The 9,555-nt window shown below is 46.6% G+C and overlaps 4 protein-coding genes across 4 annotated transcripts; 3 read left to right on the plus strand and 1 right to left on the minus strand.

The window, feature by feature from the left end:
* Nucleotides 1-708: 708 nt before the first annotated feature.
* FOXG_17574 (uncharacterized protein) lies at nt 709-1,707 on the minus strand (the record flags this gene model as incomplete). The annotated part of the gene is made up of 1 exon (XM_018397581.1): nt 709-1,707. Exon 1 carries the CDS (start codon nt 1,609-1,611, stop codon nt 709-711), a length of 903 nt encoding a protein of 300 aa, XP_018258636.1. The 5' UTR covers nt 1,612-1,707.
* A 1,597-nt stretch (nt 1,708-3,304) lies between these two features.
* FOXG_17575 (uncharacterized protein) lies at nt 3,305-4,550 on the plus strand (the record flags this gene model as incomplete). Its single annotated transcript, XM_018397582.1, has 3 exons — nt 3,305-3,401; nt 3,461-3,726; nt 3,783-4,550. 3 exons carry the CDS (start codon nt 3,305-3,307, stop codon nt 4,548-4,550), a joined length of 1,131 nt encoding a protein of 376 aa, XP_018258637.1.
* Nucleotides 4,551-6,159: 1,609 nt separating this feature from the next.
* FOXG_17576 (uncharacterized protein) lies at nt 6,160-6,687 on the plus strand (the record flags this gene model as incomplete). Its single annotated transcript, XM_018397583.1, has 1 exon — nt 6,160-6,687. The coding sequence occupies one exon, from the start codon at nt 6,160-6,162 to the stop codon at nt 6,685-6,687; it is 528 nt and encodes a 175-aa protein (XP_018258638.1).
* Nucleotides 6,688-8,727: 2,040 nt separating this feature from the next.
* Nucleotides 8,728-9,505, plus strand: FOXG_17577 (cytochrome P450 oxidoreductase; the record flags this gene model as incomplete). Its single annotated transcript, XM_018397584.1, has 3 exons — nt 8,728-9,007; nt 9,058-9,356; nt 9,413-9,505. 3 exons carry the CDS (start codon nt 8,728-8,730, stop codon nt 9,503-9,505), a joined length of 672 nt encoding a protein of 223 aa, XP_018258639.1.
* Between the last annotated feature and the right edge of the window lie 50 nt (nt 9,506-9,555).

The raw sequence follows: 9,555 nt of genomic DNA on the forward strand, positions 1-9,555 counted from the left end.
GGAACCAGTGACTATGTTATGAGTATTTAAGACATAGCCATGTCAACACGTTTAGTGTAGACTGGAATTCGTCCGCTCTCGGCCGCCAAGACAGTGGTCTATGGAAAGCTATATGGTGGTGTTGAACAGAAGTCCCTATGTGCATTGGTAACCCACGGGCTGTCGAGTGTTGGATCTAAGCCCTACACTCCAGAATATCTCCATAACGCCAGGGACGACTTTGCGGTATAGCTTGTATCTTTCTCAACCCCTGAACCACAGCTGGGCAAAGCCTGTTGTATGTTCTTATCCACTTGATAGCTCACGTAGGTATTTATACCAGTTGCCTGGATTACCGATGCTTGGACCGAGTAAAAGAGCGGCGATATTTAGTTGAGAGCCAAGCTCCTTGAGGCGGATCGAATGCCATGATAAAGACGAGAAGGATCGTTCCAGAGGCACACTGAGATGTTTACCGAGGGCTATGCGATATACAATGTCCACGATTTGAAGTCCAGTACGGAAGCCTCTGAGAAGGTTGAATTGGATTCCCTTCGTGGTTGTTTGGTTTGAGATATACGACTTGCACTATCTCTCATCTCACGATCATGCAAACAGGTGAACGCGTTGACTCAAACTTCAGTTCTCGGCGACTTGGCATCGGCGATTAAATCGGGGTATTGACACTAGAATACAAATGTTACTTTAATTTCGGGCGAGAAACATGACTTAGTTAGTAGAACCAGCGATGAGGGTTGCCTCCTCTTCCAGCGTCGCCTTCTTCATCTTTCTCAATGTCTTAGCCCGCTTCATGTTCTGAAACCTTTTCTGGGCGCGCTTATCCTTCAGACACATGCCAACCAAGACAGCCATACATCCTGCAATGCAAGCACCAAAAAACGCTCCCACAATTATACCTTCAGTGCCGATTCCGTTGTGTTGCTCCATGCAGACCGTGGCGCCAGAGCCAGGATGTATCTCACATAATAGACCAGGAGCGCATGTGCTGGACGTCATCCTATTCGTAATACAAGAAGCACTCTCAGTACGACCATCAGTGGTAATAGAGCAAACTATGCTGGTCTTGACAGTTGTACTGTAACAAGAAGCACCAGGTTCCGTCGAAGTTACGGTACTGCTTGTGGTAGAACTCGAGCCGCTCGACATCTCAGTGGACGTAGACAGCACCGTCGACGATACCGAGGATTCTTGGGTAGATGTTCCCTTGGTAGTAGCCTCTTGTGCGCTTGATTCGGGTTCGTCTGTTTTTGTAACTTCGTTTTGCGTGGTTGCAGCCTCGTCTTTTGTCGTCGTTGCTTCGTCTTCTGTTATCGCATCTTTCGTATGAGTGGTCCCTCTCGTGTCGGATCTTCTCTCTGTAACTGTTCTTTCACTGCTGGTGGGTTCAATCGCGTCTTGCCGTCGAACCCATTGCCGCCAACGTTGCACTAGGGGTCCCCTTTCCCATGTCGCCTCGTCCCATTTTTGCGCCTGTTTTGAAGGAGCGAGGCCATATCTTAATGCACGTGGCGAATCATCTAGAGCGTCAACCGGCTGTACGACGTCCATTTCACGGCCTGCTACAAGCAATATAGACAAAAATAAAAATGCGATTGTAAAAAGATATCGCATAATGATACACACAATTGTCCAAAACTGCGCAGATTGAACGCCACCTGCAAAAGTTGAAGTTTTGTCGGCTAGAACATTCAGATGATACTAGAAGTGTTATGCCATTCATAAGTACTGCTTCCTTTATTGCCAGATGGCACGCCTAGATAACATCTCGTGTCGGTTGCCCTCAATTCACTTGTGGCTATGTTTGTTATGTTAAGTTACTATAAACAGCACCTCGGCCGCCTCGGCCGCGCGTGGCCAGCCGAACTCGGTCCACAAGACGAAGATCGGATGCACTACCCTGCGAAGTGAAATATTTTAGAACAGGATATATTTAGGGATAACACGAGGTCTGCTAATTCACACGGATCCCGCGCACTCAAATATGCCCTACGTATACAAATGTGTGTATCTAAATTACATAACGAAATAAGCGAATAGTCAATTAGATCTCATAGGGGTAGCGTGGCGATGCCACAAGAATCATCGTTGTGGCTGAGATAGCTTAAAATAGGCAAACTAATCATAGGTCTCTGAGCCAAGACTTAAAGCGCATTACAGGTAGTATTTACCCGTAGCTTCGCCACAACGGGAATAGCACCAGGGCTCTTACTGGTTCTCACATGAAGGCACTTTACCTAGCGCCGTTAGCACTGTTTCATGCCAAGATAATGGGGTTAGGCATGTCATTCAGGGGTCATGATCTAAGGCAACCTATCGCTGCCTCATCACTTACCGACTAAAGGCATACCTAGCGATGGGCGAATACATGGGCCATTGCGAGATCCTGAGGTATGTTCTAACACGGAATGTGAACGCTACGGGATCGAACGACGTCGCTGATGCACTAGGCCGACCACACTGGAAAGATTTACTAGCGTACTTTGTAACCAAGTTGTCTTAAAATATCTGGCGGTTCCTCATTCAACTAACGTTCCAAGTATTTTGTCACCTCTAGACGAGCTTGTGGGGTACAGATTACGCTGCCTACCGATGCAAGCCTAAGATGGAAAACATCCTTTATGGAGATGTACTTCCAATTGGTTGACGCCCTGATCGTCACTGACTCCGTTGGTGCTTTAATTAGCGCAAGGCCTTTTCCATAGAGTTCCTCGGAGAGCTTTCTCCTCTGCTCAAATGATGTCGATTCGTACATGAGTGATTGTCTTTCCTCAGCTTTCTCTTTTCCATAGTCCAACCCCTTGGTTCTCTTCATGAGCCAGACCAGAAGTATGAGTAATGGCCGCCGTAGGTTGAGGGGAACATTGAGTAATGACACTACTGGCCCTGATGATGAAGGGGTAAGGACGGGACATTGGCTCTCCCCATTGAAGCGACAGATTCATGAGTTCCCACACGCCTAGAAGCTTGGGAGAGGCAATGAATGAAGAGGTGACATGCGATGGCTATTTTTATGTGCTCTTACTTATATAGTAAAATGGAAGAGATGATATCAATATCTAGGCATTGTCACATGAAATTTGATAAACTAGCTACTCACTCTTAGCCCCTCCTTAGTAATCTCTCATTCCCCCAAACCTTCTCGACTTTCCTTCAGGCAAGCCGTAGACTACAAACTCTTGATCTTATTCTTCTCCTTCCGGTCCGCCTTTCGTTTCCAAGATAAAGTCACGATCCTTCTGAATACAAAGCTTCCTCCTCCAGCACACTTAGTAATACACCCGACCTCACTTTCGACTCTGTCAGGATGTTGAATCAGGTTCTTTCGTCCGCTGTTGTATGCCTGGCGGCTTTGAATCTTGTTTCTGCCCAGACCTTTACCGACTGCAACCCGCTCAAAGAGGGTAAGTTTGCGATCCTGTTAGAAGCAAGTTGAAAGCCTAACCACAAAACGTGATCAAAGGTTGTCCTCCCAATCAAGCCTTTGGAAAAGGTGTAACTACCTGCAACTTTAAAAATGGCGAATGTAGTGTCTTCAAAGGAAATTTGGACTCTACAATCAAGTATGACAAAAAGGGGGCCAGGTTCACCATCAAAGAAGAGACCAACGCTCCTACTATCGCGACGGAAAAGTACATCTTCTTCGGTCGTGTCGATGTCGAGTTGCAGGCTGCTCCTGGACAAGGTATCGTGACTGCTATAGTGTTGCAGGCCGACACTCTCGATGAGGTAAGAGCCCTAGCGACTCCGAAACAGCTGCTTTTGACCTACTGACGAGCTCTCAGATTGACTGGGAGTGGCTTGGCGGTGATGCCACACAAGTGCAGTCCAACTACCTCTCCAAGGGTTACACGACCACCTACGACCGCGGAGATTTCCACAATGTTACCGAACCCCTGACGACATTTCACAAATACTCGATCGAATGGAACAAGAATGCGGTTCAATGGATTATCGACGGCAACCTTGTCCGCACCCTCAAAGCCGCTGAAGTCAAAGGTTTTCCACAGTCGCCCATGCGGATCAAGCTAGGCATTTGGTGCGCCGGCGGCAGTCGGACCGAGCAAGGGACAGTTGATTGGGCGGGAGGTCTGACTGACTTTTCCAAAGCTCCCTTTGATGCTTACTATAAGAGTGTCACCATTGTCGACTATGCGGGTGGCAATGGCCCTGCCCCCAAGAGTGTCAAAGAATACGTCTACGGCGACAACCGGGGCAGCGTGGACAGCATCAAGGTTAAGTATGGCTCCACCTTGGACGTGGAAGAGAAGAAGAATTCCGTCAAAAACAAGCCTGAGCCCATTGGTACCGAAATAGAGACTGATGCACCTAGGGAGAAAGACGGTCAGAGCAATCCTACGATCTCCAAGCCCTATGGTGGTCTCGTCATTTTGAACTTTACTGCCACTCCAGTCGGGACCCCGGCTCCTGGCAACACTGGCTCTTCCGGACAAGGCTTCAATGACGATGTTCCTCAATCGGCGGCTTCTCGAGGTACCATTCAGGAAGGTTTGATTGCCGGAATCCTGTTTGTCGTGTACTTAGCTGCATGAATGCATGCATTAAGTTTCTTAGATGATAGATATTAGCTGATCTTGGGTCTTTGGTTTCACTAAACATGATTTACTCTAGATGGACTAGTAACACGGAAAACTGAAAGAAAAGAGTGGCCAAGTGCCTGTTTCATAATAGGGTCAGTCATTTGTGAGCTATGGAGCTACTAGAGAGATAGATGATTGTCGGATGACACAAGTTACTTACTAGCTATTCAAGATAGAAAAACCAGTCAGATTTGGGTAAATTATATCATTTATCCGTCTCTTACTTTCGTTCGTCTCGTCGCGAGCTAGTATAGCCTCGAAAACCTGCCTCGTTTTTGATGGTACCGTTTTTATGAATCGTTTCCGCTCCTTTGCAACCCCTGGATGTTTAGTTGCTATCTTGGCAATGCGCTATTAGAGTAGAGCTGTAAGACTATAGCAACCTTAATAATCTTGCCTTGATCCTTGAAAAAACTCTCTTACTTCGATAACAAACCATCTCGAGTTTACCCTAGTAGTATACGTAGTAATGCACATGACTGCCAGCTTCTTTACGTGGAAAGTCACATCGCTTCGTATCTCTCAGTTGAAAGCTTTATGGATGATGGTTTGTATCCTACATCGGTTGCTCTGGGGCCCGGGCTGTCGGCCTTGGGTCCTATGAGTGTCTCGGAGGGGTGGTCTAAGTGGAGAAGGATGAGTGAAGTCATTTCGGACATTGACGTGCTTTGATCGGCCGAGCTCGCTTTTATAATTAGCTCAGTATAGAAGCATACGGACCTTTTAACCTCTCTCCCTATCAAAGCCCCGGGTGTGGATTTACCTTCATTCGCTACGCCTCGCGCGTCTTCAAAGAAGCTGCCTTCTGACTGGCTATATTGGATTGTGGGCACCTTAGATTTGGTTCTAATTTAGTATAGGTGGTCCCTTTGCCTTGTCTAGTTTGGTTATCTCCATGCATGATTCTGCGGAGCCAATGAATATACTCTGTGATGGGCTCTTGGATCCATAAGGCATAGCGAATGAGATTGAGTTGATACGGGGAACCTGTTACTTGATTGATGTATGAGGCTCCTACCAGAGTCCCGTTTGAAGGAATTCTCAACCCCTCGTGCGGATAGCGTCAGAATTCATGGACTTGATCAACATAGCCAAATTCCTGTGACCTAAACCCTTGACATTTCCTCGTCGCCCGGCCCTATGTGCGACTTGATTTGTATGTAATTAAGGGAATGAACGGGTGTACGGGTAACAAGGCACCTCTCTTCCCTGGTTAGCTACGACAAGCCGGTTCAATTCGACCATGTCTTTCGGCCCCTGTCTTCATGACTGTAAATTCCACTATTACCGTGGCTCTGAGCTTTCCTTACCTCATGAATACGAAGTTTGGCTATATTTCTATAAATAAAAGGTTATCCACAAACTCGGACGAGTCTTGAGTCCGTCAGCCGAAGAACCAGACATAAATCCAACCATTGCCCATATGCCTCTGCTCCTTTAGACTTCCGTTCCTTCATGCCATTGTCGACTCATCAGTCTCTCCTTTTTAGATTTACTTTTATATCTGCCTTCGGCTTAACCGTTTCCGAATTCTCAATCCTAACAACCACAAATAACCGTTATGTCTAAAACAAGCACTTCGACCGCTGCCTCTCAGACGGCCTGCGCCGACATCTACAACACGCCGAACCAAGATAACGTATGCGCTATGTTCCGTAAGGACAACCACACCGATATTATGCATGCTTGCTGCGGTGAGGCCAAGATCATTAGCTATTCTGGCGACTGCGGTCTATACTGCGTTGCCCTCGACCAAACCATCGATCAGCTTTCTAAGTGTCTCTATGACCACGGTGCTCCTGACGAAAAAGGTGTCTGGTGCAGTGGAAATTCGAAGACCACCAAGACCAAGGATGCCAACATCCCCGCTACTGCTCGAGCCACCGTGATCTCGGACGATAATGATGAAAAGGACAAGGACAAGGGCGATGATAAAAGGACCAGCACTGGCACAGCCAGCTCTTCCAAATCAAGCGAGACTAGCAATGCTGCTGCTAATACCAGCCCTCAATTTGGTACCACGACCCTGGGTCTTACCATCGGTGCCTTGGTCTTGTCTTCTATGGCTATTAGTGCTTTCGAGCTCTAAATACGAACTAGAAGTCTCTTCTATTATGGATATAACTGCACTGGTGTGGCTTCGTGCACTGTTAATTACTCTGCAGTAATACAATGTTAATTTATATATTCGGGCTGCGTAGAGCATGCAATAGGATAGTCATCGTGTTGTGTTCAAGTATATATACATCAATCTATACTTAAGTTGGTTCCGTATTTTACCTACTTAAGTGATTAGCTACTTGTAAGTAGTGGTTATAAACATTATTTACAACCTAGTGCCTTAAATACTTTTATCATATTTCCGTCTAACTTATAAAACTGCGTAGGCAATCCTAGGTAACTTGAGTAAGTAATAAAGTCCTGTATAAGCAGAATAGCCTTAGAAATCACTTCTCTCGGCATCATTCTCGATGGTTAGAAACGGCATTTTAGGCATTGCCGCGCTTATGTTTGCTTCAACGAAACATAAACTTAGCTTCTAATTCGTCGTCTATACTTAGCTAATGTCCTCAAGGCTTATTATCAATGCTCGCTGCCTGTCAGGCCAGCCTGACCGTTTGTAGTCCCTGGGCCTATCTTAAGACTAAGCGGCGGTGTCAGGCGTAACGAATGCACTGCCGAGGAGGGTCAAAGCCTCATTTAATCAAGTAGGGTCTGCATCCCACCTTATCCCACTCGGCGGCACATTTTTCTTCCTGCATCTCGCAGTAATTCAATCCTTTCTCACCCAGCTTGCTTAATTATGGTCCGTATCTTTTAAATTAAGTTTTAGTATTCTAGGCAGTGTACCCGGCGGTTATTAGGAAGTAAATTTTAGAAGAATTGATCTTTCTGATTGGAGCATGTTTTCCAGACACAAAACTCTATATTTTATCCCCAATAAGTTCTCTGCGCGATCGATACGTTCAATTGAGCTTTCTATCTTGGCCTATCATGCATGCCTATAGGCCTCTTTGGGGTCTACCTGGCTGAGCGCGATTAATTGCCATCTTGATGTGTAGTAAGACGGGCTTTAATGATGCAAGGACCTGCCAGGTAGGTGCTGAGATCTCAGGTGAAGACTATAATGAGTGAATTTGATTGTTTTAGAGGTTCCTGAAAGTCTCGGTTCGCAGGTGAGACTGCTCCATTTACCGTTTTGAGACTATCTTGTAGACCTAGAAAGCAAGGACGTTGCCGAGTTCTGGGTGAATGAAAAGCTTGCCCACCGAAGGTTAGCAAAGCACTACTTTCGTGCCATACATGGCCGCTCTGCTTGAGAACATATATAGCCTGTCTTTACCAAGTATATATCGAACTGCAGTGGACGTTGAGCAACTCGAGGAACGCATACCTGCAGAAGTTCAATATATATGCATATACTAGGTTCATCACCAGACCAAGGCCGACTTCGAGCCTAAGGACAGCAACGACATATACGATTTCCTAAGCACACATTTTCTCCATTGGCTAAAGCGTTAAGCCTACTTGGCAGGATATCAGAGAGCATTAGATTCATAGATAGGCTACAGAGCATAGCCGATGTAAGTCGTTCGCCTTTCACGAGCTAGACATCTGCTGACAGACATTATCAGCCGGAAAAGGGTGATGTCCAACAGTGGCCAGTTTCAAGGCTACACTGGCACCTTCACGATCGGAACGGAAATGGCCCCTGTGGGATGTGGTGCGACAATGCCGGAGTGGTACGGACTTTCGGCCGAAAACAGCCGAGCCTCATGCGCGAAGACAAATAGAAACATACGTCGGGGCCGAGGCCCATTACGGCCACAGAGAATACCACCAGCCGCTGACTCATTGGTTGGGTCCCGATTCAAGTTTGGGGATTGACGTGCGTATCTGATGGCCTCACAGGTAATTATCCGAGTAGCGTTCCTCGCTGCTCTATGTGGCCTTCACGGACATATCGGCCGGTATGTGACTATTCACCGCCTGCAAAGGTCAAGGTAAGAGATAGAATTTACTAAACAGCTTCATATTCATTTAAACGGGATATGATACTCAACTTTTGTTCCTTTTCTCTTTTTTTAAAAACCGCGTAAACTTTCAGCGGATCTTAGCAAAGATCATCATGCAAAGCACTCTCCCAGCGTCATGGTACCGTGAGCCTGGCTTCTACCAGCTCGAACGGCGTGCGATTTTTAGTAAATCATGGATTCTGATATCCCATTCCTGCCAGTTCAACGAGACTGGGAAATACGTTCGCTATGAAATGGCTGGCTACCCATTTTTTGTTATTCGAGATCGAGCCGGTAATATTAATGCTTTCCTTAACATTTGTCGCCACAGGGCATTCCCCATTGTCCACAAAGACTCAGGGCAAGCATCAGTATTGTCATGCAAGTACCATGGTAGGATTAAGTTTTCTGTCTTATGGGTTCCCCCTGCTAAGTTGTGATAGGATGGTCGTACAAGATGAACGGTGACTTGGCCAAGGCTCCACGGTTTGACAGCGTTCAAGAATTCGACAAGGACAGCCACAAATTGTATAAGGTACATACTCATATCGACAAGCTTGGCTTCGTCTGGGTCAACCTTGATGCTGCCGAGACACCAACCCACAGCTGGGAGGAGCAATTCGGCGGAGTAACTGAGCAGCCACGCCTGGCAAACTACGACTTGAACAACTATAAGTTTGACCACACTTGGTCGATGGAGGGCAAGTTCAACTGGAAGACTCTGATTGAGAATTACAACGAGGTTGGTGATAAAGGCTACGATATCCAAACATCAAACCTGCTAATGTTACTCAAAAGTGTTACCATTGTCCCACTGCTCACCCAGGTCTCGCACCCTTTTTCAAGGGCAATATGCAGATGGTATATGGCTGCCAGAAACACTGGAATTGAGCACCTTGGTGGCCAAAGGAGAGGAGAGATCAAGCTCTGTCAGCCCTACC

This window comes from Fusarium oxysporum, genomic scaffold (genome assembly GCF_000149955.1).
Source record: "Fusarium oxysporum f. sp. lycopersici 4287 supercont2.56 genomic scaffold, whole genome shotgun sequence".
NCBI lineage: Eukaryota > Fungi > Ascomycota > Sordariomycetes > Hypocreales > Nectriaceae > Fusarium > Fusarium oxysporum.